The sequence below is a fragment of the Pyricularia grisea genome, chromosome I, assembly GCF_004355905.1.
Source record: "Pyricularia grisea strain NI907 chromosome I, whole genome shotgun sequence".
Classification (NCBI taxonomy): Eukaryota; Fungi; Ascomycota; class Sordariomycetes; order Magnaporthales; family Pyriculariaceae; genus Pyricularia; species Pyricularia grisea.
Window position 1 is genome coordinate 2,258,661 of NC_044973.1, and position 26,436 is coordinate 2,285,096.

Sequence of the window (26,436 nt, forward strand, 5' to 3'; positions counted from 1 at the left end):
CTGTCTCTCTCCTACATGGTGCACATGTTGGCCGCCTTAGGTACCTTGATTGCTGTCCATAGCTTTTAATTGCCTGCCTGCCTGCCTTAGATCTACCTTTGCAGTAACGTTAATTTGAGATACTTAAACAGTGAGGTACTTCCCGTCTTGAGAGGGACATGTAGTCATGTGCCTCCCTAAGGTAGGTGAGGTAGGCAGGTTGGTTTGTCTTTGTCACATCACTGGAGGGCAAGTCCAACCGACTGCTTAATGCCCACATCTTTTGGTCGCACTTCGCCGCCACATCTCGAGACTCTCCAGTGTGATAACACCTAAACGCTCATGTGGAAGCATACAGACTGTCAGTGTTGTCCGTACATCATTCGACATAGGAGTAATCGGATTTTGAGCCCTCTTAGGTTTTAGTAGCGCGTCGCAGCGTGAAAAGGATTCTAGGTAGATAGGTAGGTCTCGACTAACATTTATTTCGTCAGTTTGAAGTCATATTTCTAGTCAAGGTTTAGCCTAACGTCCCACCAAATATGCTTAGCAGATTGATGGGCGCTATTTTTGTTACCTACCTCGCCTACCTACCAGGTAAAGTGAATAAAGGATTACCAGAAGCTACCTCTATAGGCGAGCAAGACAAGGTAGGTAGATAGCCAACAGGCCGGTTTACTCCTTCCTGCTTGTCAAGCTGCTGTCAAACCCTGAATTGAGTTAGTTGATGGCATCTGAGGGTCTGGGCAGTAAATCTCGTCCAAGCCAAAGCTCAATCAAACAACCTACCAGGTAAAGCGTCCTTCTCCACGGACTTTTGGAATCTCCAGGTTTCCCAGGGGTGCACGTCAGCCCGCTCCATCCGTTCGGCCCGCTCTATACTAGCCTAGAGTGGGTACGTAATTTAAGTTTTGACAAGTCGCCGTTTATGCTGTCTCAAGTCCTATTTTGTTGGTTGACTACCGGAACACACTTATTATTAGCCTTTTAGACAGCAGCATTCTCATCATCCATTCATTCCATTATGAACAATACACAAATTTGGGATTTTTTTTATGGGGAGTTTGTTTTATTTTGGTCAAGAAGCCGAACAGCTTGACCGGTTCGGCTCTCGAAACTCATAAAGATTGGATTGGAAGGTCCAAGAAGCGAGAAACTGATCGGCTGCAGCTAAACTAAATCGGCAGCGCAGCCGCCTGCGCGGTCAGAACAAGATGACTCGGTGTGCATACTACTAGACTAGATAGTACATAGGTACAGTAAAATATTATCCATTTGCTCTTCTTGCTCGTCACCGAACTGACCGATTCCCAATGCAGATTCCGAGATCGATTAGCTACGCCGATTGAATGTACATTAGCTTGCTTTGCCCACATTCAGCCTTGATCAAAATGCCTGCATCCTTACTTCTCGATTCTTGGCTTGCCGTCCCCTCACGTGTGGTTGTAATCTACCTTGCTTTGATCACGCGAGAGGAGGGGGAAAGGGTGTGTGGTGGGTGGTGGGTGGTTCTTGTCTGGAAAGCTGAACTGTCATGACCTCCTGAGATGAACCAGTGACATGCGCCGAACCACCGGTTGAGGTGTCGTGACATTTGCCTCTACAATGCATGTAGAAGAGATATATAATTAGACAGGACCGAGAAGTGGATGGTTGGGAAAGGAGACTCTTGGCGGGGGCGTGGCTGATGGGTTGAGGAAAATTATCATCATACAGCCCATCAGCTTGTCGGTTGACTTTCATTACCAGGTCGAAGGCTGTGGAATGCTTTAAAGCGGTTGCCGCAGCGTTGCGTTCATTGCTACCCGATCTCAACCAAGTGGATACCGACCTCTTCGCAGCTTACCTGCAATTAATTGTGTGCATTTGCATAAACCGCCCATTTACTGGCACAGTAATACAGCCTCAACCCCACTCTTCAATTTCTATCATCAAAAATGGACATTTGGCAGATTTGTCGTCTTTTTGGCTCTGGTCCCTTTCTTTCGGGGTCATTTCAGACCCACCAGGCTCAGGGAGGATCCAGCCAAATTGCCGTACTGTTCAGAAGATTCAAGAAGTCTGCAGTTAGTCAGTCATTACTGTACGTACCATGGAAGGTAGGTACGTACATACGTACCTAGGTAGGTAAGATATATATGCATCGTATGGAGGGTAGCATGGGCACTGCTATCAGTCCAGGAGGAACAATCTCGAGGACAAAAACTCCGGTGACAGATAAATCAAACCAGTAAACAGCCGAACCGGGAGTTTTGATATGCATGCCTGCCTGCCTAGGTAAGGTAATGTAGGCAAGGCAGGTGCCTAGACTCACCTCTGCCTACTTTGACACTCGAAACTGACCTGCTCCAGCTGCAGTTGGAAGATGATATGTTCCATGTCAGCTGCTGCACCTTTACACTGCCCTCCAGCTGTCCTGACTGTTCGTGTATTGTTCTACCTAAGGTATTATTCTGTACAAGTGCCCATGTCAATCCAGGTGGACATGGAAAATCAAAATAAAATAAAAATCATGAGTTGAATCAAATCAATCACCAATCCTTGTCATTGCCCCTTACATCACTCACCAGTCACTTTCGCACCCACACCCACACACCCACACCCACTTACACACCCCCCAATTCCTCCATTCCACTTCCATTCGAACCCCCCCTAAACCGAGGCGTGCATGCCTGTACCCCACTCCAATTCCGCACTCCTCCTCCCCTATTATTCGTCCCTTGGTAATGCTCTATTATTTTGTATGCACCACCTAGCTATGTAAGTAAGGCTTGTGCGTGGCTACTTTTTCTCCTTTAAACAGTTTCCCCAATCTTCCTTTTTTTTTTCTTCTTTTTCTTGTTTTTTTTTTTTCCTCTCTAGAGATTATATTGGTCTTTCTTACTTCTCATTTCGTCTCATCTTTCAGCTTTTGTGGCATTGATACTGCTTAACCTACCTTTTTGCCTTGACACGCGCGCCCGCGCACACGCTTGTCTTTTCACTTCTCCCAACCCTTCAGAAGTTCGGACTGTAACAAAGCTTGCATCGCGCCGCCCGCTTTATCCTCCCCCTCCTCCTCCTCGCCTAAACTTGAAGGCTTGCGAACCAGCGAAACACAACCGCCTTTACAAGGAAAAGATAAAAAGAAAGAAAAATACGAAGAAAAAACCAAGCCCGACGCCCCCCGCCTTCTTGCGTAAATCATCATTTCGATTTTGGGCATTGTTTTTGCTATTTTTCTTCAGCTCTTGAAAAGCACAATTTCAACCGTCGACTTTAAAGGGTTCGCTAGAGCAGAAACTCACCCAGGCGGCTTTTTCCCCCCTCTTCAGAGAGCGCAAATTAGACAACAGCAGCAACAGCTATAGCAACACCCCTTCTTCACACTTTCAACAATGGCATCCCTTACGAACAACCCGCAAGCAGCCGACAACAGCTCCACGGTCCTCAGCGACGAGGAGCTCGACCGTGACTGGAAGCCCAATGGCCGCCGTCCGCACTCGTGAGTCTGGCCCTACTCTATTTCTCCACGCCGGTTAAAGAAGCAATAAGCGCCGGATTGTTGGTTAGGCGGGGGTTTTACATATCTTCACCTTCACCATGCCCATAACTGCTGAGGCATTCAAGGGAGAAAGAAATCATTGCAGCGCTGACAGTCAAGGGAACCACCAACTACAGCACTATTGCCCGTTCATTCTCCGCTGAGCTGATGGACATCTTCCGCATCGAGAACAGCCTGGCCGATTTGGATTCACAAGTCGACAAGCGGTAAGTTTGTCCCGCCACCCCTTGCATTCTGTACCCCCTTGCACACCACACCGCAGCACACCGCAAATTCGGCGGCTTCTTCGACTCCTCCGTAGCATTCTACTCCATCAAAACATTGGGGGTTTCGGAGAAATTACCAGGGCTAACGTATGGTTCCTTGGCTTTTTCCCCCTCCTGCAGAAAGCAAGAGCTTAGCAGCCGAACAACCGAACTGGAATCCTTAGAGCAGCGCATAAGGGAGATGGAGGACCGCCTCCGTCAGCGCGGCAGCCCACCTAACAGCACCGGCCCCGCCGCCAACAGCGCCAGCCCGAGGCATGTGCGGTCCCCCATCAGCGGCGTGTTTGACGAGCCTACCCAGGGCGGCAACGACGGCGGTAACAAGCAGCAGGACGACGATTCCAGGCGTCACGAGTCGAGGGCTGGGGACAAGTACGCCGGATCCAGGCCCGGCACCGCCCGCGCTTCGAGGCAGGCTGTGCCCGGTGCCCTCCCGCCCACTCCAACCGAGTCAGAGGGTCAGTAAGAACGTGGCACTTCAACCCTTACTTTTCCTACTCGCACTCGCTTTCCCGCCCCCTTTTCAACGCCGACTCCCCTTCCCATTCCGGCCTCTGTATTGTAATGCAAGCTGACATGGTTTACTGTATTGTCCGCCAAACAGACGGTGACCGGGAGAGGGATCACGTTTAATTGTCTTTTTTTTTTTCAAAAAAAAAAAAGACAAGCCTCTTCTGGGAAAATCTTTTACACAAACCCTTTTTTTTTTCGAGTTTCAACTATACAACAACATGGAGCTATTCCCCGCGAACGGTTTTACGACGAAAGCAAAGATGGCGAGACTTTCAACCGGCAGATCAGACTAGAGCATAACACGACAATTGCCTGTCTGGGACGCATAGACTTCTACTTGTCCCATTTTCCCACTTGTATTCCAGTGCGAAACACAAACCCAGCATAGCCTCTGCACCGACCCCGTCAATCATTTGCAGTGGTGGGTCCCACCCCTGGTTGATAACAAGGCGGAGTTGGTGAATTTGCTTGTTTGTCTTGAATCAAAATTCCTTGGTTCTTTGCGCGGGAGAGATGCTTTGGAGAGTAACACTCTTTACAAAATTAGTTCAAAGACCACACTCACATGGGACTTCTCTAGAGGCTTGGTTCTCTCTTTTTGGTTTGTTTGTTCCAGCCCCACATTTGTTATCAGCATAGATCAATCAGGCATAGTTGAGAGGGGAAGAGGGAGAGAGGGAGAGAGAGAGAGAGGTGCGAGTTGGGGCTGCCTTGGAATAATTGCCAGGCAGCAAGGGATTTTTTTTTTCTTTCTTTCCTTTGGATACCATTTGTTTGGACGGCTGGAGCGTCGACTCTAGACCGGAGTTGGGTTGAGGGAAGAGAGACTGACGGCGTTCTTGGTGTTCACTGCTATTCAGAATCGGGCTTATTTGTTTGTGTCCCTCTAATCTAGGGTCTTTGGTTTTTTTTTTACCGTTTGAACTCTTTATTTACATTGCATTGTAATCATATCACAAACACCGGCCGCGGGAACACTGTTTGCGATAGATCATACTCTTTGCGCTATGAGCGCGGGAGCTATAGCATTCCAGCTTCGGTTGCTTTTTTTCTTCTTCTTTTGCTCCGAACTGGAATTCGAATAAGATTTTTCGGGCTGTTCTCTGGGACTGGTTTACGATTGTGCCAATTGCCTGGCCAATCAACACAAGATGGCTCTTTTATTTTTCAGAATTTGAAACCACAGGTTCGATCTGATCATCTCGGATATCCCGATGAGAAGCATTGCACGGCCCAAAGAGATTGGATATGATTTAGGGCCCTCGACAATTTAACAACTAGCAAAAGCTACATTGGCAATCCCATAGCTGAAATGGCGGCAGTAAAACAAATAGAGTCCCAGAGCGAGCGAGAATCTAGCGCGTCTTCGCACCCTGATCCTGCGACAGTCGTCCAATCTCGACCATGATGACCACGGGCGCTTAAGCCCCCACCTTCTTGTTCGCAAACCCAACAGTCTTATTCTGCACATCAAAAACGGCGTAGACGGCCTTGAGAAAGACGTCGCCGAGGATGCCGAAGCCATACATCTCGACCGGCCACGGCTGGATGCCTCCGTAGCAGAGCTTCTCGGTGACGTTGGTGTAGGCAATATAGTGGCCCGGTACAGTGCCATTCAGGCCTGCGATGGAGAATTCCCAACTCGGAAGGTTCTTGGTCTCGTTGCAAGGGAACGTGTAAGAATCATACCACTTGTTATACTCGGCCCCCGGCACCTGGTCGTAGTACATCTTGGTCAGATCCATGGGCAAAAGCATCAGCGTGGTGCCTGTGTCAGCGATAAAAGACCAGTTTGACTGCAACAATATGTTGGTGCCGCCCACATGGACACTGTTGATGTCGAACTGCCAAAACATGGATGTCTTGTTCATCCTGGCCCAGTGAATTTCGCCCTCGTAGTCACTCTTGGGTACATGGCCAAAACGAAATCGGCCAGTGTCCTGGTACCGAAGGTCGGCGGCAAAGACAAACTCGTCAAGAACAGGCTCGAGCTTCTCAAGCAGCGTCGGTTGGCTAGGAATGACAGTGCTGGGATGGTTGGGACAGAGGCCAGCGAGACCCGACATGTTGACGTCCATGACCATGGCCACCGATGCCATCTTGGCCGTCTGAATTGTCATGTTTTTGATTTCAACGTCACCGATGGAGAGAGTGTCTCTCCATACATCACCACTTGCGTAGGTGCCATCACCTGCCAGCTGGTCAGCGTCTGGTGATGGAAACAGTGGACTGGCCAAGATTTGATGATACTTATTCTGGGCTCAAGGAATGAATTTATCCTACCATACTCGATATACCAAGATGTGTCGGCCAGATGAGATGCTGTTTTGGAGACTTCTGGGGCGTAGAATTTCTGGTCTCCCTTGTGACCTTCTCCGGTTGTCGATGCATACATCCAGCTATTTTGAGCACGACAAGTCAGCAATAATCATGGGTTTTGCTTCTAGTGCTCTTAAGACGACCTACGTGTCTGATGACCCTGTGTCGAGGTTCATCCATACCATCTGCGCAGGCTCGCCGACCATGATGGGGCTCAGATACTCGATGTCGAGCTCCTGTGGCCAAGAAGGTACCTCGCCCGCTATATTCAGCGCATCGTCAATGAATTTTCCATGGGTAAAACCATCCACATAACACCTCGGGGGAAGCCTCGTGGACTCACTTGCATTGCCCGCTCCAAGCTTGACTTTTTTCATCGCAGCCATGGTCTTGGACAGGCCTTGTGGGATAGGGGCATGATACTTGGCGTGAGCAAAGGCGTACTCGGCAGGGCCATTGCGTCTGGCGTTGCGGTTGTGGACCTGGTCAATGTGGAAGCGGCCTCCGAAGCCAGATGGGCTTGGAGCTCCAAGGGTAGAGGTTATCCATATGGCGAACGGTAGAGCATGCTTCAACATTGCTATAGATTGTTTGCCGCCTTTGGGGGCTTACAAAAAAGGAGTGTGTTATTAAGAGTCCCGTGAAAACTTCAAGGTTCTTCTGAGGATTCGGGATCAAGGATGGGGGTCAAAATGAGCGGCTGCCGGTGACGGATGGATGGAATCGCGAGTTGGGAGACGGGAGGTGAAAGAAGAGGTGAAATACGTCGGATCGGAACTTTTGAGGAAAATAGTCTGGCCCAAGGTGGTCAAAATGACGCGTGTTTGTGTACCAAGACACCAAGTCTTGCCGTGCCCGGTTCCGGGATTTCTGTTTCTGTTTGTGCTGAGAGGCAGGGTATGTACCTTCCTAGCCTGGACCGAGATCAAGTCCCCAGGTTAAAAGTCCTCATGTTACCCGTGAGTGGCTTCGCGGGTTCGTAAGGAGTAGAACTAGCGAAGTACTTGCCTAAGGTAGACATGTAAGTAATTAATTCACACGTTGTGCAGTCGCTCTCGACGTTCTACCTACCACCAAACAGGTACCTAAGGTAGGTACGTAGGTATGCAAGTACTTGATAAACTAACAACCAATGGACTATATGCCTCATGTTTATTACAGAGGAAAGTTCCATGGTGCAATGTCGTCGTACAGTGGATTCGACTTTTACCAACAATTTCTGCAGGAACCCAGCAAAAAAAAAAAAAAAAAGAAAGAAACCCCCCAAAAAACCGCCTTCTTTATGCCGGCTAGCTGCCCTCGCTTACTTGCTTGCAGTTCCCGTCCACTTTGTGAAACCTCAGCAAACAATCCAAGCGTAGCGAGACTAGACGTCAACGGGGCTACAGCCAAGCCGTCAGTGAATGCAGGCAGCCGGCAAAACGATATCACCAACAAAGCAGCAAACCATGGCTCCCCTGTAGAAACATTTAATTTTTCTTTCTTGGAAGGACTCCACGCAAGCTCGTACGCTCACTCCAAGCTAGGTTCCTAGCAAAGGTACGTTGGTTACCTAAAGTAGACGAGGTAGCGTAACAAAGGTACAGTACATGATGATTACATAGCAACAAAGCTATCACAGCTTTGGTGTCATGTCCCACAAAGAGAGCCTGCTTACATTAGAGGGGGGTAGGTAGGTATACACCTACCTGTCTACCCCTTACATATCACGTGTCTTCAGCGTCTTGCCGCACTCCTTTGAATGGCAGGATTCACAGCATGTCGTTTTGTCTGCAAAGATGTTCTCTCTGCTTTGTACATCAACAGCTCTCATCTGCCGAGGTGACCAGTAGAGGAATGCCGGTCGTATGCTTTCCTTGCCAATTGTGGCACCAGTAAGGCCCATTGGTTAGATAGTAGTTTTCTAAAAAAAATTTTTTTTGCTCCTCCTCGACCGAATGTAAACCTGGAAAAACAGAACCATCTGCATGGTCAATCAAACTGTGGGAGAGCATTTCAGAACATTAACAGAGGCGGCGACAAACGGCTAGCTCTTGAATGTTTTCCTTGTTCTACACGCTAAAACTTTGTATATCGCCCACTGAAATCCATAACGTCTAAAAAGAATCTCGCATGTGAATCGTCATTTGTTTATCCCCTTATAAGAGAGATCTTTCCCCGCAAATTATAACTCCTCGTGCTTGATCTTGGTGTCATCGCTCTTCTTCTCCGCCTTCTTGTCGTCACCCTCTGTCTTGGGCGGCGCGTACTGCTTCAGCAGCTCATCAAGCTCCTCCTGCGTTGGCATTTTGCCGTCCTTACCGAGCTCTATCTTGACCGGCTTGTCCGACTTTGCACCACTCGCCTTCTTCTGCGCCTTCTTCTTCTTGGCATCCTCCTCTTTTTTCCTCTTCTCAAAGTTCCTGACGCCCTTCATCGTCAAGTCCATACCGGCCTTGTCCAGCTTGGTTCGCCACTCGGTCAATTCCTTGATGGTAAGGACTGGGTCGGCCGTCTCAGCAAGCTTGGACTGCTCCTTGAGCTTTTCATCGAGCCATGGAACAATCTTGGCCTTGAGTTCCTCGAGTTCGGTGAGATCCTCGGGCCTATACATGGGTGGAACTGGGCCACGTTCCTTGTTCAAGTCCTCCATGCTAGGCTCTTTGTCCTTCTTTGCCTTGGCATCATCGTCCTCAAGACCAGCAAACTCATCCTTGGGGGTCGCCTCAGGCGCAGCCGACTCAGTGGTAGACGAAGACGAGGCAGCCTCAGCCGACTTGAACGCATCGTACTCGGCGATGCTCTTCTTGATGTTCTCGACAAACTCATCAGTCTGCTTCAGCGCATCCTGTAGGCCCTTGACAAGCTCGGGTCGCTTCTTGGTTTCCTCGATTCTCAGTTGAACCGGGTTAACAATATCGGTCAATTCCTTGAGTTTTGCCTTGAGCTCAGCCATGGGCGCATCGGCGCCATCGTCGTAGATCCACTCGCTAGCAGCGCTGCTAAGTGTCTCGAGCTTTGTCCGCTCCTCAGGCGTAGAAGCCTTCACAAAGTCATCGTTCTCAAGGAGATCTCTGACCTTGTAGGTAAAGCCCTCGAGCTGGTTGAGAGCGTCCTCGCGCTGGCGACGTGCCTTGTCGGAGGCCTCGAAAGCCTTTAGGCGGTCTTTGGAGGCCTTGAGCTCTGCCTTGGAAAGCTCCGGGACACCATCCTTGACAAGCTCGAATTGCACAGAAATCACAATAACCTTCTTCTGGGGAACGCTGGGCTCTGCGGATTCCGAGGCGGAGGCGGATCCGCTCGTAGTTGACGCCGAAGACTTGGCTGACTTGGCCGAACCCTTGGACGAAGCCGTGCTGGACGAGGATCCATCGGCGTTCTCGCCACCGAGGGGCTTCTGGTCCTCCTTTTTACCAAAGCCAAAGAGGTTCTTGACCCCATCGACGACGCCCTTCTTCTCCTGAGTTTCAGTTTCGCACTGAACCGTGAGCTTGGTGACATCGACCTCGCCATTCTCACCGCTCAATTTGACGCTGAGCTTGAACTGGACGTCGCTAGGCTCACACGAGTACTTCTCCTTCAACTCGGCAACGGAAGCCGTCAGATTTTTGGTAGTGAGTTTGGCGGTGGGTACATCGATATCTGAACCGGTGATAGGAGGAAGTTGCGGGACCTGCTGGTAGAATATAATTTCCATATCTTCCTTGTTGGGCAGGGTGATTTCCTTGGCTGGACCACCCAGGTGCGACCTAGCGCTCCAGAGACGCTGCTGTGTGTGCTTGCCCTTGTGGTTGTTGTACTTGATACCCGATGCGTACGAGACACCGTCCGAGACCCTGATCTCCTTGACACGGAAGCTGGGGCTGATTTCAGCCGCCCTGAAACCAGCACCAAATACGGCGGCCTCATCGGCGTTGACGTTAGCTCGGAGCTTCTCGGCACCAAACAGCTTCTCCAGCTCCTGCTGGACGAACGGGGTACGCGTAGCACCACCGGCCAGGATTACCGAGTCAAGGTCTGCAATATCGATACCAGCTGTCTCTAGGGCGGTCTTCACAGCAACAGATACACGGCCGACATGATCTTCAGCCATCTTCTCAAAATCAACCCGTTCGATCTTGTACTTGAAGTCGACATCATCGTAGAGGCCCTCAAAGCTTGCGCCGGTGTTGGAGTTGGCGCTGAGAACATGTCTTATACGCTCAGCCTCCTTGGTGAGTTTCGAAATGGCACGTCCGTGAGCCTTGACGCCCTGGATCGTGACCGAGGCCTTCTTGGCAGCCGGCGACTCGGCGAACTTGGCTATCATGTCATCGACGATCAGGTAGTTCAGAGCGTCACCGCCCAGGGTACGATCCCAACCACTGCCCATGACCTGAACTTCCTGGACCGTCTTGTTGAACTTTCCAATGTCCTTGACTTGCCGGCTCTGCATCTTGAGGACCGTGGCGGTCGTGGATCCGGCGCCCATGTCGAAAACCATGTGGTGCTCCGCCTTGCCACCCTGGTTGATGTTTGGGAAGGTTCGGCTGGTGGCGTAGTGAAGACCAACGGCAAGACCATCGCTGATGAGCGACAGGACTCGAAGGCCTGCGAGCTCCGCAGCGGTCTCAGTGGCGCGCCTCTCCTCTAGGGTGTAGAAGGGTGGAACCGTAATGACGGCAGAGCGAACGGTCGAACCGGCCATCTCCTCTGCGCTCTTTTGTACGCTCTGGAGCTCCATGGCCAGAAGCTCCTCAACCATCCAAGCCTCCTCTTCAGGGCTGAAAGCACCCGCGCTCTTGAAAGTGGCCGTCTTCCGTAGGTTGTGCGAGCCGAGCTGCAGTGCGGGGTGGCGGGCGGCGTACTCGAGGACGACCGACGTGTCGGTAGGTAGGCCCAGGAGGGCTTTCAGGTTCGGGTAGACGTCACCAGGGAAGCGTGGGGCGAGAGCCATGGCGTCGGAGCCATAGGCCCGCTCAGGGTATTCTCCAGGCTTTGGTCCATTTTGTGGTGGCTTGAAGGCGACGGCCGACGTTTCCTTGCGCCGCGAATCCTTGGTCAAGACAATGTCGAGGGGAATTCCTGGCTTTACAAGCGAAGCCTTGAGATACTCGGTACCCAGGTCAATGCCTATAACGGCCGAAATGGCGAGGACATTAGAGGAGAATAGAAACAAAGAACAAAGTAGCTTTAGAAGAGGCGACATGGCTAATTTCGCCATGGCGCCGGCACCCGTCGCGGGGATATGTTTGTTATATTCGTCTGTGCTGTCCTCGAGATCGTCCAAGGTGATAGGCAGTAGATAGGTAGGTAGGTTTGATATGGCACCTTTGAAATTGGCGGTTAGGTCAGGTACCTAAGGTAGGTAGTGGGTAGGTAGGTTACTGGCCTACAGCTCATGTAACTGCAACGTGGGGTATATTGTCATGAAGAAGGGAAGAGGAAGAAAGGAACGCACGAGATATAGGAAAGCACAGCGTCATATATCGCGATAAAAGCCGGGGTGTAATGTGGCCTCTAGTAGAAGGATGGAGAAAACAAAAACCACAATACAGCGCGAAAAAGGATATATCTGGCTTTGGTCGTTCCAACCTTTTGATAGCTCACCCACACCCACTTTGGGAAGAGGACACTTGTAGCCAAAATAGTTCGCGCACTGCCTTCCCGCCAGCCGACACAACTCACTCAATTAAGCTTCTGATTGGCCACATTCACCCACATCTGCCATTTCGGGCCCACATTATGTCACTGCATGGTCGTCGCCCTGCCCCTTGCATTGCCCACCGCTTAGACTGGGCGCTTTAGTCACTTTTTACGCCATAGAATCTGGGGGATCCTGCTCGAAGCTGCACACCAGGTGTTGTCGGCATGTTTTCTTTTTCCTTTTTCTTCTTCTTTTTTTAGGGCCCCCGACCACAAGACCCGTATGCCCCAAACCAAGGTGCCATAACGGAAATACTGTCTAGGGTGCGGTTCAAATTGAATGCGAGACTGAAACATACATACGTCAAGAAAACAAAAAAAAGAAGTATATCCAGCTTAATCAATGCTTGCTTCCTTGAGGTATCATTACAACAATTAACTATCAAACAATCCCACCACAAAGATGGGTTTGGACGCGGCGAAGTCCCCACATCTTTTTCTATGAACTTGGATGAACGGCATTGTAATTTGCATATGTAACAGTAGGGAGAAGCAACGAAAACTCGGGTGGGTGATGCCGAGGAAATGGCTGATGCAGTATGAACTTGAAGAAATGAGTCGGCTCATATATCTCTCCTCGATCAGGATTGACTTGCGAGGTAGTTGGCAGCCTATTGCACGATAGTTAGTCAAAGTCAATCGCACGAGAGATGATACTTGCAGTTGATAAAAAATTTGGAAACTTACCCTCTCGAGATTATAATCGTACTTCTCGAGCGCGGCTACGGCATCTTTACGAGAGTAGCCCATGCTGGTCAAGTTCTTGAGGATTGGATCATCATGCACTCCTTCCTCAGACAACAGCCGATTCACATCAGCTGGCCGTGATGGGGCAACAGTAGATGACTTTGCCGGCGTCGAATTCTCTATTGCGGCCGGGGCTACAGCGCCAGTGTTGCCAGCGGCCGGCCCGTCAAGATCAGCAAAGAGGGCGTCCCAGTCATGATTATCGTTTCCAGCGCTCGCTTCAGCAGCTGTTCCCGGAGCCGCAACTTTAGCCGGAGCCGCCGGTCCTGTCGAGGCTGGCTGAGCACTTGAGCTACCAAGTGAAGCGCTGCTACCGCTCACAAAGTCAAAGCTACTCGTCTCAGCTCCCAGGTTTGGCGCTCCAGTGCCAGTAGTGTGATCCTTGGAGATATCGCTCTTGGTTCCGTGACTTCTCGGGGGCGAAGAATCGTCAAAGACGGGGTTGAAGTCGTCCAAAGCCGAGCGAGAAATGTTGGCAAAGTCTTCATCGGCTGCTGAGCCCTCTTGGGCGTCTTCCAATCCCTCAAATTCGTCGTCAAGGTCGTCAAAAGACTTCTTTTCCGGCAGAGGCGGCGGGGCAGCGGGTGGCGGTCCGCTCGGCCCTGCTGAGCTTAAGGGACCTGTAGCTGTAGGAGCGGTGGAAGACGCCGCATTACCCGAAGTAGGCGGCATCGCCGTATTCACAGAAGAAGATGAAGCAGTGGCAGCCGGTGTCGTTTCAAGATTGCTATAAATCCACCCAATGTCAGCACATTCTACTCTGGCTCAGCTACTCATGCATCACCGAGGCATAGACAAGTCTGAAATGCAAATACACACGCTATGGGCTATAGCAGCGAATCGTACCTCGAAGCGCCATCAGCCCCTGAAGGTGCAGTGGATGGGGATGTCGGCTTGGTGTCCTTGGAGGAGGCAACGCCAATCGGGTTCGTTTCCGTTGCGGGTTTCGGAGACGTCGGCGCAAAGTCATCGTCGAATCCATCTCTATCACTTTCAGAGTCGGAATCGTCATCACGTTCCAGCTCCGAGATGGGCGGGAATTCGGAGGCGAAAGCAGCCGCCGTCGGTTCTTTCCCTTCAGCCCCGCCAGTAGACAAAGATGGCATGTCAAATGCGGAAGCTCCTGCTGCCGCCGGCTTCGTGTGTGCATTTTTGAAGCTTGCGAAAGCAGATTCGAAATCATCCTTAGCCTTGGCCTGATCGACAGAGGAAAACGGGTCACCGACGCTGTCGGAGTGCGAGTGAGTGACCGCACGGGGAGTTGGTGAGGTGGTGCCAGCAGCATCGCCCTGTATCTTGTCAGCACTTCCACCATCACGAGAAGTAGCCTTCAAGTCGCTCTTAGTTGGTACTTACATGAGATCCCGAGGCTGCACTGAGACCCGTATTGGTGGACTGCAGCGGGGCGGTCGGCTGTTTCTGGGCAGACTCGGATAGCGACACGTCCACATGACCCATCCTGCTCGCAGGCGGAGATACCTGGCGGGATGATGACAAAGACTCCGACTCTCCAAATGGAAGGAAGCTGGAATTGATCTGCCGGGACTCAGGCGGCGCAGGGAGTTCGCCCGTCGTCAGGGTGGGTTGTCGGCTCAAGTTGGGGGTGTTGGAGGTGGCAGGTGTCGCAAAAGACGTCGCACTGCCCGTGGACGCACCCGTGTTTTGCGCTGCCAGGAAGGCGGTAGTAGTAGGTGGAGTGTTGGACGCGGAGCCGAAAGATGGGCCAAAGACATCATCAAACGACTTGTCGTTGCTCGACGGCTTCGCAGGTGGCGACGCAAATGCACCCATGATGTCTGTGCTGCCGGTTCTCCTGAAGAACGGGTTGTTGACACTTGCCGTCGAGGCGGCAGGGCTAGCCACCTGGGCGGCAGAGCCGGTGTTTTGCGTGCTGAGTTCTCCTGTTCCCTTGGACAAGTCTTCCATCTCCGACTTGAGCTTGTCACGTTCCGACTCGTTGGTGGCCAGCTGCTTTTTGTTAATAGCAACCAATCCTTTCTGCTGCCGCGCCTCCAACTTGAGCTTCTCAATCTGCGGCTTTAGCTGGGCCACCTCGGCATTGACGGCCCGAATGCGCTCTTTCAAGTTGGCGTTCTCCTGTTGATCTGCTTGTAGCGCAGTGGCAACCTGGCGATGCTGATTCTGAAGGTCTTGATAGGTGCCTTCAAGCATGGCCATCTCCGTCTGCAGTTTCTTGGTCTCGTTGCGAGAAGCATTCAGCTGATCCTCGAGTGCCCGCACGTCCTTTGCTTCCTTCTCGTACAGGGCACGCAGTTGAGCCAGGCGCTGCTCAAAGTTCTTCTTCTGCGCAGCCGACTGGTTCAGTTCGTTCTGCGTAGTCGTTCGCTGACCTTGAACCTCCTGCATATGTTTGCTCAAGGAGCTAACCTGATTCGACAAGTTCGCAAGCTCGGCCGAGTCGTTGCTAACATTCTTGCTACCTTCATCATTATCACCCAGTAAGTCATCATCGAAGGTCCCAGAATGCTGCGGCCGTTGTGCTATAGGTGGTTTAGGAAACCCGCCGGCGGAGCTGTTGGAGGCGCCCGTCGTTTGCGCGGTGAGGGTGCGGCCGAACGAGGAGGATGGAACAAACGGAGCAAAGGTGGGAACAGTGGGAGACTGTTTGGCAGGCGAGGCAGATGCGGGGCTTGCGTTGCTCCCAAAAGGATCGTTGGAGCCTCCTGTTGTGATCGGCTTCTGTACGGGTGCAGCTGGCACGGGAGGGGTGTCCAGGCCGAAGAGATCGTCCAAGGCAGACTTGGGCTGAGCAGGCGGCGGTGGTGGTGGAGCAGGCGCATCAAAAGCGGAGTGGGCTACACTAGCTGTAGGCGGTCTGACCTGGCCTCGCATGCTGGGTGGGATAAGATTGGGAGGGAGAGTAGCCGGTAGTGTATTGGCACCGTTGCGGTTGGTGCGCTGTTGTCGGATGAGGTACATAGCAATTGCAAACTCATCACGTGTGAGCCTGCCAGCTGAGTTAATATCGGCAAGATCCCAAATCTGTGCAAGCGTATCCTCTGGTAGATTTGACTGGCTGAAGAAAGGTACGGCTTCCTCTCCAGTGATGAACCCTTTGTTGCCCACGTCCAGCTTGGCATACTCCTGATCGAACCGCACCTTGTCTGCTGCAGTTATGAGCCAATCGCTTCCAGGCCCTGTGTGTGACCTTCCAAGTGGGCTCCCCGTCCTCATCTGGGACTGTCCACTCAACTGCCTAGGAATTGCGGGAATGGGAGGCACTCCCGAAGTAGGACTTCTTTGGCCTGGGATTCCGGTCGGGCGACGAGTTGCGGCCTCATAGAGGCCAGCGGGTACAACATTGGGCAGACCACGTAGTTGACCTTGCTTGGTAGAGGCCAGGAGATGCATGGCAATGATGAACTCGGTCTGCACCAGTGCGCCCCGCTGTTCTGTGTCGGCCAACTGCCATATGCGTCCGAGAACCTCTGTAGGCAGGCCGGACCTTTCAAAGATCTGGCGGGCCTGGTCACCTGGGAGCATATTCCCGGGGGCTAAGTTCTGCTGCTCGAAAAGACCTGCATATTGCGCTGCCTTTTCGGGTGTCAAGGGCGGGATTCGGACGCCGGTGCCCTGTGCCTGAAGAGGCATCGCAGCCGGCCCGGGGCCAGACCCGCTGGTTTGGGGTGCCAGGCCTGGTATGTTGATGCCATCGAAGCGAGGCAGAGGCCCAGGCTGTAAAGCGACATCGGGTGTAGGCTCGCGGCCAGCCTGCGCGTGACCGATCAGACGTAGGACGATTCCAAAGCCAGCTGGGGTGAGAAAGCCTCGGTTTTCTTGATCCGCTATCTGCCAAATCTATGTATTGGACATCAGTGGGTTAGCGGACGACAAGCTGGACGGCTGTGGTTGTTTTGTAACGACATCGTCTTGATGGGCGCAAATACTACTAACCTCTCCGAGAATACGGGACTCAAGCCTGGTCTTGTCGAAGAACTTGACTGCAACATCGCCAGTGACGACACCCACCCCGTCGGTGTCGGCCTGTCGGAACAACTGTCCGTAGTATCGTTTCTCGTCTGGTGTCAGGTTTAAGTTTGGCGCACCTGTAAAGATTTCAATCACGACCACAAAGGTCAGCTTTGTTTAGTAGTAAAGAAACCACATCTCCCATTTCTCACCTGCGTCGGCGCCAGACTCTGCCATGTTGACGGTTTATGCAGTCGTGCCTGGGCGTTGACCGAGCGAAACGGAACGTGCAAGGTTGGGCTCGGCTCGGCGCAGATAGAACGAAGCGTTCTCGGGTAGCAAGGAAACCGTCCTCTGTTTCTTTGGTGATAAGCAGGTAAACAGCACACGCTCTGCGCTTCGACGAATACGAAACCAATAACTATGCAGAGAACGGTGGCTGAGGAATGCGGTAGACGGTGTGTAAAGTAGATTATTAGGTGTTTGAGACTTTGCCGTGGAATCTTCAAAGTGGGATGAGATGGCTGGGGAAGACAAGGACGTTGCTGGGAGGAAATAACGTGGTGGACCGGGGAATCCGCCCATGAAGTTGCTTGACCAATTCGGCACCCTTGCAAATTCGTACCTTACGTAGTACGCAGTAGGTAGGTAAGGTAGGTACTCAAGGTAACTGTACTGTAGAACTTACCATAGTACGTACGCGTGGAGGCCGGCCGAGGCGGGTGGAATTTGATTAGCTGGTTCTGGCTTAGCCTAGTGCCAACCCCTACGACGTCTCCACCGTCCAATCAACGTCAACCGTAGTAAACATCAAACGAGTGCCGTATCCATGCACGCACACAGGCGTGACAGGCAACCGTCTGCCACCTCTACATTGCAGGTACTCCGCGCACCTTACCCAGAGACAGGTATCAGAATACATATGCGCCACGGTATGGGATGGTCGTAAAAACCCCGCGACGTTGAATCTTAGAAACAACATGGTACCAACCCCCAACAGGTATCTGTATTAAAACGAGCTATTATGTTTCACCAAACCAAATAAAATATCACCGACGCCTCTTCAAAAGAGACGACAGTGTCCTACATCCCGAAGACTTTTTTAAAACTCTCCAGGAGTGGTTAGGAGTTCTTGTCTCCCGAGAATTACACTTGACATTTGCTGTATCAAAAGGGTATGCTGGTCTCTTTGGCAGGTGGCATCCATCCAGTCCATCCAGAGTCCTGGTCGTCGTCTACCTCATGCCTTTGTAACAGAAGTATGAACAAAACGGGGCCACCGCTTGTCTAGTACTCCGCCTCAATGCCCTCCTCGTCACCAAGAGAGTCTGTAGCAACCTCCTCGTAATCGCGCTCAAGAGCAGCAAGATCCTCGCGAGCCTCAGAGAACTCACCCTCCTCCATGCCCTCACCCACATACCAGTGGACGAACGCACGCTTCGAGTACATGAGGTCAAACTTGTTGGACAAGGCTGACCAAGCATCGGCGATGGCGGTCGTGTTGGAGAGAACGCAGCTGTGAACAAGGTTGGCAAGGTTGTCAGCAAAATTCGCCGTGCATCACTACTACAAACACCTAGAGTTGAACTTACACAGCGCGGTTGACCTTGGCAAGATCACCGTTAGGGACCTGTTGAGGAGGCTCAAAGCAGATACCAAGCTTGAAGCCGGTAGGGCACCAATCGACGAACTGGATGCTGCGCTTGGTCTTCAGCGTGGCAACAGCCGCATGTGCGTCCTTGGGAACAACATCACCACGGAACAGCAAGCACGTGGCCATGTACTTTCCGTTGCGAGGGTCACATTTAACCATCTGGTTGTTTGGCTCGAAGCAAGACATGGTGATCTCTTGAACCGAGTTGGCCTCGTGAGCAGCACGAGCAGCCGAGACAATCGGGGAGTAGGCGACCAGGGGGAAGTGGATGCGGGGGTAAGGCACCAGGTTGGTCTGGAACTCGTTCAAGTCGACGTTGAGGGAGCCGTCAAACCGGAGCGAGGCGGTGATGGAGGAAACGACTGTTCATTACATGGTCAATTAGCATCCAAAGCATTCAACTTCCGAGGTATCCGCCATGAAATCTTACCCTGAGCGATCAAGCGGTTCAGGTTCTCGTAGTTGGGCCTCTCAAGACCGAGACTTCGGCGGCAAATGTCGTAAATGGCCTCGTTGTCGACCATGAAAGAGCAGTCGGAGTGCTCCAGTGTGGTGTGGGTAGTAAGGATCGAGTTGTAAGGCTCAACAACGGAGGTGGCGGTCTGGGGAGCCGGGTAGACGCAGAACTCAAGCTTGCTCTTCTTTCCGTAGTCAACCGACAGGCGCTCCATAAGGAGAGAGCCAAAGCCGGATCCGGTACCACCGCCGAACGAGTGGAAGACCAAAAAGCCCTGGAGACCAGAGCAGCTATCGGCAACACGGCGAACCTTATCCAGCACCTGGTCGATCAACTCCTTGCCCACGGTGTAGTGACCACGGGCGTAGTTGTTGGATGCGTCCTCCTTGCCGGTAATCATCTGCTCTGGGTGGAACAGGCTGCGGTAGGTACCAGTGCGGACCTCGTCGACGACATTGGGCTCCAAATCGCAGTAAATGGTACGCGGGACATACTTGCCCTGGCCTATGATTGCACGAGTGCAGCCTGTTTAGTACATGTGAGGGCAAAATAGAGTGTATCAAAGCCGCCGAAGGTCTTTTGTGTCGGCCAGTGCAGAAAATAACGAATGTGGCGTACCAGTCTCGGAGAAGAAGGTGCTGAAACCGTGGTCGGGATCGGCGGCCTTGCGCTCATCAGTGAGGAAACCATCGGGCTGGAAGAAAAACGAAGATGTTAGTATGAGCAACGTAGCTTTTTCTATGGGTTGTAGGCTGGTTACCTTGATACCGTGCTCGAGGCAGTAGAGCTATCGTAGTTTTTCAAGTCAGCTATCAAAGTTCGGACTGCCGAGGTTGCTTTGTTGCTTCCAGGCGCTGTGGTGCTCTGGCAACAAGGCGCCGTGTGTTTCTGTGGTGTGCGTGTGCTCACCTCCCAGCAAGAGTTGGCAATCTGGCAACCGGCCTGACCGACTACAATTCAAAACAGGCAGCGTTAGTTCATGTTATGTTGGCTGGATTGCTTCGGAGTGGCGTGTTCGGAGTTGATGCGGTGAAGAGTCTTGTGGGTTTTGTTTGGAGACGCGCTTACCGTTGATGCTGATAATCTCGCGCATCTTGACGGCGTTTTACTTTGGGCGGCGAAATTTACAAGCACTCTTCGATTTGAATCTTCTATGGCGAAAGATGGATTTTGCAAAAGCCTCGAGAGCAAGCAAGAAAATAAAGGGAACACAAACTGAGGCAAATTGTCCAGCTGGCGTGCGTAGTACTTTAGGAGTTAGAGAAATTGTCCCCAGTCGACAACAAACGAATACCAAAAGTTGAGGTGGGGGGACGGAATTTGCGTTGGACGTCAAAGGGACCTGGGATTGGTCGACAGGGTCGTTATGGCCTGTAGCAATAAACAAATGGATCCACCCATACCGACAGGGGTTTAGGTGGCAGGTGGTGGGCGCGACGGGACTGGACCGAGTTCGTCAAGCTCTCTGCAGGGCACGCTTAGCAATCCGTGCCTGCCAGGATAGCCGGCTCGAAGTGGTGCTGATCAATAGACCGCTGCGCGGGTCCATCCATGAAATCAAATTGTACTGGTTCAGTGAATGCAACCGAATGGAACCTACCTTTGATAGCGACCACCCAACTTAGCATAGCACAACCGTCTTTAGCTTACTTGGTGCAACTATTTACTGTGCAGATTCGCATGCTGCTTGTGGAGGTTCTTATCCAGAGAATATTTGTTGCATCTGCATGTATGACTTGCCTATTTGCACATTACTTCTTGATCCTTAGTCTATCTAGGTACACCCGAAAATCCGAGTCTTTCTGACGGGCCATGCTGAACCAGCTGCCCCTGCCAGTCCGTTGAGCCTAGCGCATACCGGGGGTTCCAAAGATACAAAGCCGTTCGGGTGGTTGCAGAAATCATCTCCAACGACTTGAGAGAATAAAGGCACGGACTACAGATGTGACATGGACTAGCTCTAGACAATCAACCAAACTAAGGTAAGGTAATGTAGACCAGGTAAAATCTTCTTTGTGGTCGGAAAATGTCTCGCAATCGCGGCACTTTGGGATGGTTTTGGTCTCGTCTCATGGATGCAAAGCAATACTGACTTTATTGACAAAAAGATAGTCTAGGTCTAAGACTTGAGCACAGATCTAGCCTCAGTCTGGTACTAGAAACCCGCTCAAAGGTGTTGGACAAAAAACAAATATATCCTTTGGAGAGGCACGACGACAGCCCACAAAATATTTTGGGACGATTAAGCAGCCACACAGCCGTCAGCGCATGGTTAGCTGGCATCAAACTCACAGGCAACACTAGACTGTCTACATCTCATGATCCCCTGTTAGCACTCGTGTGCTCGGACGGATCTCATATGAGAGGACTGATTTCTTCTGAACCGATCGCAGTGTAGAGTATTAGCCCACCGACAAGGGGTAGCAAGCCCCAGTAGACTTTAAGGCCCCCGGCTTGCCTCTTGTCCCACCGCTCCGTTGCGCCATGTTCTCAAAAGACAGAAACGGGATTTCAGCGGCCTTCATGGCTGCCGATCGTGGCGATAGTGCAGAACATCAGTCCGGTCCGCCGGATGAGCTCACACAGGATTGCAAACTCGTCAGCAAGATCCCTAGAATTCTGCCCCATGAGCGCGTCTTCCCTATCCAGATTGGCTCCAAATTGTTCAAGCTCTCTGGCGCATCGCTATCATCAGACGGTAAGATATGCAAATCCTTAGTGACTTATGGTTTTTGTGAGCCCTCATCACTGACGAACCCTTGGTGTAGCTCCGTCGTATTTCTCTCAATATTTTCAATGCCAAATAAAGACGGCAGAAGAAAATGGAGACGACACTTGCTCGTCCATTCGTACCCTGTACATTGATCGGGATCCTATGACGTTTCAGGACATTGCTCTGCATCTACAAGGCTATCACGTCCATCCTAGGGATGGTACACACTTTGTACGGCTATTTGCTGATGCCCAGTTCTACTCTCGTAAGCCCCTATGAATTTGAAACTCGTAGAGACGAAATTGGTGAAAGAGCTTTGCTAACATACAAGATAACTCACTGCCAAAAAGTCCCCAAGTTGATATCACAGCTTTATGAAGAGTCTATCTTTATGTCCATCGGCCATCGGGAGTTCCAAATCCCTCGCGATCTTTTCAAAGACCCGGGGAACTCTCCCAACTTCTTCACACTGGGCTTCGCTATCTTCTTCTCATCCCCGGACGACCTTTTCCCGGGCCTGGACCGCAGAGACCTAATCCGCCCGCCCTCAATTATGCCCCCCTCTGTCCCTCACCGCTCTGCGGATACCTTTGAAGAGATCCTCCACTTGTTACGTGGCAACCCCGTTAATGTCCGTGACGAGACGCACCGACAGACTCTTCTCCGTGATGTGAGGTACTTCAACTTTAAGGGACTCGAGCAGCGTCTCATCTCCCACTGCACCTCATATAATCAGCTCCGAGCCCGCCACCAAATCCTACTCCGCATCGAAGACATCTACAAATCCGGCATCAGCGTCTTCCCGGAACAACCATCTGCCGTAGAAGCTGCTCCGTCTCATGGCTGGGTGAATTATGCGCGTCCGTACCTGTCCGACAAGCCCGCCGAGCTGGTCCTGCAGATCGGGGGTAACACCTCGCGGGTGGGACCGCTGGAACCCATCATACGGGACGACTTTGCCTCCTCACCCGGTTCCACGATCTTCACGGCACAGTTGGAGTTCTTCCTCGACGTCAAGAAACGGGTTGCTCGCCTCTTTGATGTTGTGGGCTCACTCCTCAAGGTCTCGGTGGTACAGGCGGATCAACTCGTTGCTCTCATCGACAGGAATACAGCGATAACGTTAGACGGAAAGGACTTCACAGGCCACCTGGATGGTGACGACCAGGCGGACGAAGACGTTGACATGATGGCGGCGGGCACCGATTTGCCACCACGCAAGAGGAGAAGGACAGTCGATTCTCGGCAGCGGCCCGGAGTCGAGACTTCTGGCTGGGTAATCCGGACCGGGCAATGGCGGTTGCGGACGCGCTGTTTGCACGGCACGCTCGAGTGTCTATTCGTTGCGGTCAAGCTAGAAGCATTTTCATCAGAGCACTCGAGTAACGCCATGGCGGAATTTCTTTGATTGTGCATTTATTTCATGTGGGATCAAGGCCCCTGTTGAGACTCTCAACTCGAACTGCATAGGTCATTACTTTGTTAGGATACCTGTTTGTTTGGCATTTGGAAAGAGGTTGGGCGAATTACTACCTATTTATTTGTTGGGCATATTCAGCGCCCCAGGAGAGATGTGGGACGCAGGTATACGAACACTAATTTCACGATGCATATCACGGTATCATATCGTATCGGAAGCCAATTTAAACATATTCCATCAAATTCAACTGAAAAACAAACATTTCTTGGGCGATTAAATGCGGCTCTATACTAGTAGCCTGTGTGAGTGACAATACACAAAGCTGGGGATTTGTATCAAAACTCCGAAACCAAAGCCGCCAAAAGAACACAGATGAAGTGGGTATGAGAAGGTTTTCATGAAAACAAAAAAAGTCCAAGGGCACTGAGAGAGACGATGCTCAAAAGAAGCCCGCGACCTTTTCTCTGGCCGATTTCCCCCTGCCCACCCTCATGCCGTTCCCAAAACGCCCAGAAAAAGAAAAAGTCAAAAACCAAAGCCAAATCAAAATATTCGTACAACTTTGTACTTCATTATGTTCGTTTGTACTGCAGCAGTGGGCGCTACAGTCGAGTATCCCTACACCCAATGGGGAAAAAGAACAAAAAAACCCTAGTATGTTGTATATGGGTTGCGCTGTTTTTTTTTTTTTTTTTTTTTTTTTTTTTTTTTTTTTTGATCGTTCATCATTTCAAGCGGGGCAAAAAATACCAATGCGTGAAAACAAGAAATCCCGGCTCATGTCCTGGGTCTCTTCCTGATACTGCTGGCAGCACTGTTTCCAACACCAACCCGACCTACAGGTGCGCTAACATCCCTTCGCTCGCCCAGGGGCAGCTGTTGCTTTTTGGGTGTTATGGCCCCCGCCATTGCGCTGCGTGCCCGGCCTCTGCGCTCCCTGATTTGTGCCAGGGCCTGTTCGCGGGTCATGGTCGGCGTCAGGGCCGGGTTGTTGATATCAAAGGATGGACCACCGGTGTCACGGCCTCGCTTCCCGTTGCCGTTGGTCAGCGATGAATTCGAAGACGACGATGAAGATGATCCGCTCGATGGTGTCCTCTGCAGGGCCATAATTCGCTTCGCCAGGCTAGGGTCGGTGGTTTCCTCGCGCAGAGGTACTTTAGTCGTCATAGTCGTGGACTGGACCGAATACTGAGAGAAGGATGTATGGGGCCGGACGCTTGATTCCCGAATGGATAGAGCCGGCGGGCTTGGGTCCCGAAGGTCTGGTTCCGGGACCACGGTTTCAGCCTCGGCGACCGGCCTTGGTGATGGCGGGCCTGGGCTTGGTGACGCACGTGTAGGCATAATGGTTTTGTCGAAGTCCTCAACCTCTGTTGGCGTACCAGTTCGGGTCTCCTCCACAGGAGCCGAGTTCAAGTCGATTTTCATAGAGGATCTCTCTGCGAGGGATTGAACTGATTCCTCAAAGATCACACCAGGGATGGTCGGGACATGAAATGTCATCGGGGGCTCTGCTCGATGCGGCGCGTCGAGGAGAGAGAGAAGTGATGCCCTAGTCTCCGCCAACATGGCGAAGGCTGGCGGGTCAAGAGATGGCGTTCTTGCGTAAGCCTCGGGGCTCTTTTTCATAGCAGCAGGAGTATCGGGAGTAACAGGCTCTGCCGTGGTCTCAACAACAACATCATCAGTCTCAGGTGCCGGGATCGAGGGCGCCTCGAGCGCCTCGGCCTCCTCTTGCGACACGGTGCGGAAGACGCCCTCCTCCGGTACAAAAATTGTGCTTCGCCTCGGTCCCGATCTAATCTTGAGATGCTCGATGCGGTTCTTCTTTTGGGGAGACGCAAGAGAGGGTTTAGCAGGGGATCTGTGCGAGAGTATGCTAGACCGAGGTCGCGACTTCATGCATGGGCACATGCGAAGTTGGCACTCGGCCTTGAGATACTCTATATGGCCTTCAGCTCGATCGGCACGCTGCTTCTCCAACTGGAGTAAGAAGGAGAGCTCCTCCAGCTCGGCCTCGTTGGCTTCAGATGTTCTGACTTCCACCGGCGGTGGAGATAGTGACAGTCGTTGCCTCTTCTTCTTGGGAGATGCAAATTCGTCCTCCTCCCCGCCCTCTGTTGGTTGCGACTTTGGGAGTGGCAGGCGGCCTTCAGCCGCAATCCGCGCAACGTCCTCCTCTGTTTTCGCCAAGGTTTTGAAGGCATCGCGTTCCTGCCTGATGACGTCGCACTCTTGCTCCAATATCTGGATGCGCCCCTGTGCCTCTTCGTATTTCTCCTGAACCTCAGCGATGCCGTATCGAGCACTAAAAGCCTCTTGCTCTCGGGCCTCCCTTCTCTGGGATTCCTGAGCTAGGTTTTCTTCGGCCGTCTTGGCTGCAGCGCGTGCGGATTTGAGCTCCTCTTGGAGTTTGACGATGACGCTCTGCAACTTGAAGGTTTCCTTGCGCGCGCGGCGAATCTCCTTTTCCCACAGTGCCTGGGTATGCGCGTGTGTTTCTTTCGCGCGGCCATAGTTTTCCTGTTAATGATGCGCCGAAGCGTCAGTATACATTGCTTGTCGACAGGCACATGGGGTTTTACTGTTTATTGGCAAGGCATGTGCGTACCATGACAGTCTCTAGTCTCTCCCCAACCCGTCTCTCCCGCTCCTTGCCTTCGTCTACATGCTTCCGTAGCAGCTTCACCTCATCGCGATACCTGCGCATTTCAGCCTCGGCCTCCTCGCGACCGAGCATGGCGCGCTTTAGTGCCGCATCAGCAGTCTTACGCTCCAACTGCTTGGAGTGTACGGCCAAGTTGTTGAACTGGTTGATCTTATCATGGACGGAGCTTTCGCGGGAGTGGCCACGGCCAGGTGTGTTTGTCAATGACTGCTGGAACGGAGATGCTAGCGACTGCTCGCGCTGGTGATTAACACGATCTGCCGAGGCTGTTTGGAGTGGCGTGCCGGGTGAGGGCGACGGTGGGCAACCCGATGTCGGGTCCATGATTGTTATTGTCGCAAAACTGTACTCATAGGGTGCAGAATGTTGAAAATTGTGTGGTGATGCAGGACACTGGATCTGCCTTGGTTGATTTTGCTTTTTTTTCGACCACCTGAAGTCTTCGTCTGTCGGGGATTATGAATATGTCTGTCTATTTTGTCCAGGAAACCCTTGGTGTTGACTGACTTGGTGATAAAAGACAGTATGATATAGCCTTGCCAGAAATCAGTAAAGGTTA

At 51.9% G+C, this 26,436-nt stretch overlaps 7 protein-coding genes across 7 annotated transcripts; 2 read left to right on the forward strand and 5 right to left on the reverse strand.

Moving 5' to 3' along the window:
• Positions 1 to 2,810: 2,810 nt before the first annotated feature.
• On the forward strand, positions 2,811 to 4,456 carry PgNI_05701 (uncharacterized protein). Its single transcript, XM_031125732.1, has 4 exons — positions 2,811 to 3,463; positions 3,640 to 3,729; positions 3,910 to 4,247; positions 4,394 to 4,456. The coding sequence occupies exons 1-4, from the start codon at positions 3,357 to 3,359 to the stop codon at positions 4,420 to 4,422; spliced, it is 564 nt and encodes a 187-aa protein (XP_030982878.1). The 5' UTR covers positions 2,811 to 3,356; the 3' UTR covers positions 4,423 to 4,456.
• Positions 4,457 to 5,723: 1,267 nt separating this feature from the next.
• Positions 5,724 to 7,199, reverse strand: PgNI_05702 (uncharacterized protein; the record flags this gene model as incomplete). Its single annotated transcript, XM_031125733.1, has 4 exons — positions 5,724 to 6,511; positions 6,586 to 6,701; positions 6,769 to 6,883; positions 6,965 to 7,199. The coding sequence occupies 4 exons, from the start codon at positions 7,197 to 7,199 to the stop codon at positions 5,724 to 5,726; spliced, it is 1,254 nt and encodes a 417-aa protein (XP_030982877.1).
• Positions 7,200 to 8,785: 1,586 nt separating this feature from the next.
• Positions 8,786 to 11,803, reverse strand: PgNI_05703 (uncharacterized protein; the record flags this gene model as incomplete). The annotated part of the gene is made up of 1 exon (XM_031125734.1): positions 8,786 to 11,803. The coding sequence occupies one exon, from the start codon at positions 11,801 to 11,803 to the stop codon at positions 8,786 to 8,788; it is 3,018 nt and encodes a 1,005-aa protein (XP_030982876.1).
• A 739-nt stretch (positions 11,804 to 12,542) lies between these two features.
• PgNI_05704 (uncharacterized protein) lies at positions 12,543 to 17,503 on the reverse strand. Its single transcript, XM_031125735.1, has 6 exons — positions 17,175 to 17,503; positions 16,948 to 17,099; positions 14,389 to 16,851; positions 13,852 to 14,321; positions 12,973 to 13,759; positions 12,543 to 12,896 (listed from the first exon to the last, which is right to left on the reverse strand). The coding sequence occupies exons 5-6, from the start codon at positions 13,702 to 13,704 to the stop codon at positions 12,867 to 12,869; spliced, it is 762 nt and encodes a 253-aa protein (XP_030982883.1). The 5' UTR covers positions 13,705 to 13,759; positions 13,852 to 14,321; positions 14,389 to 16,851; positions 16,948 to 17,099; positions 17,175 to 17,503; the 3' UTR covers positions 12,543 to 12,866.
• Positions 17,504 to 17,899: 396 nt separating this feature from the next.
• Positions 17,900 to 20,344, reverse strand: PgNI_05705 (uncharacterized protein). Its single transcript, XM_031125736.1, has 7 exons — positions 20,142 to 20,344; positions 19,983 to 20,023; positions 19,834 to 19,860; positions 19,692 to 19,767; positions 19,047 to 19,577; positions 18,555 to 18,978; positions 17,900 to 18,478 (listed from the first exon to the last, which is right to left on the reverse strand). Exons 1-7 carry the CDS (start codon positions 20,164 to 20,166, stop codon positions 18,250 to 18,252), a joined length of 1,353 nt encoding a protein of 450 aa, XP_030982882.1. The 5' UTR covers positions 20,167 to 20,344; the 3' UTR covers positions 17,900 to 18,249.
• A 327-nt stretch (positions 20,345 to 20,671) lies between these two features.
• PgNI_05706 (uncharacterized protein) lies at positions 20,672 to 23,442 on the forward strand. Its single transcript, XM_031125737.1, has 4 exons — positions 20,672 to 21,055; positions 21,182 to 21,771; positions 21,842 to 22,051; positions 22,137 to 23,442. The coding sequence occupies exons 2-4, from the start codon at positions 21,558 to 21,560 to the stop codon at positions 23,192 to 23,194; spliced, it is 1,482 nt and encodes a 493-aa protein (XP_030982881.1). The 5' UTR covers positions 20,672 to 21,055; positions 21,182 to 21,557; the 3' UTR covers positions 23,195 to 23,442.
• Positions 23,443 to 23,983: 541 nt separating this feature from the next.
• On the reverse strand, positions 23,984 to 26,201 carry PgNI_05707 (uncharacterized protein; the record flags this gene model as incomplete). The annotated part of the gene is made up of 2 exons (XM_031125738.1): positions 23,984 to 25,732; positions 25,821 to 26,201. 2 exons carry the CDS (start codon positions 26,199 to 26,201, stop codon positions 23,984 to 23,986), a joined length of 2,130 nt encoding a protein of 709 aa, XP_030982880.1.
• Positions 26,202 to 26,436: the final 235 nt, after the last annotated feature.

Bases quoted from the DNA above. Each gene is read 5' to 3' on its own strand.
- PgNI_05701 (XM_031125732.1), top strand. From the start codon at position 3,357: ATGGCATCCCTTACGAACAACCCGCAAGCAGCCGACAACAGCTCCACG. The intron at 3,464-3,639 runs GTGAGTCTGGCC...CACCAACTACAG, and splicing joins AATGGCCGCCGTCCGCACTC to CACTATTGCCCGTTCATTCT. The intron at 4,248-4,393 runs GTCAGTAAGAAC...TCCGCCAAACAG, and splicing joins CACTCCAACCGAGTCAGAGG to ACGGTGACCGGGAGAGGGAT.
- PgNI_05704 (XM_031125735.1), bottom strand. From the start codon at position 13,704: ATGCCGCCTACTTCGGGTAATGCGGCGTCTTCCACCGCTCCTACAGCT. The intron at 12,897-12,972 runs GTAAGTTTCCAA...ATCGTGCAATAG, and splicing joins ACGATTATAATCTCGAGAGG to GCTGCCAACTACCTCGCAAG.
- PgNI_05705 (XM_031125736.1), bottom strand. From the start codon at position 20,166: ATGCGCGAGATTATCAGCATCAACG. The intron at 20,024-20,141 runs GTAAGCGCGTCT...TTTGAATTGTAG, and splicing joins CGAGATTATCAGCATCAACG to TCGGTCAGGCCGGTTGCCAG. The intron at 19,768-19,833 runs GTAACCAGCCTA...TTTTTCTTCCAG, and splicing joins GCCTCGAGCACGGTATCAAG to CCCGATGGTTTCCTCACTGA.
- PgNI_05706 (XM_031125737.1), top strand. From the start codon at position 21,558: ATGTTCTCAAAAGACAGAAACGGGATTTCAGCGGCCTTCATGGCTGCC. The intron at 21,772-21,841 runs GTAAGATATGCA...CCCTTGGTGTAG, and splicing joins CGCATCGCTATCATCAGACG to CTCCGTCGTATTTCTCTCAA. The intron at 22,052-22,136 runs GTAAGCCCCTAT...ACTGCCAAAAAG, and splicing joins TGATGCCCAGTTCTACTCTC to TCCCCAAGTTGATATCACAG.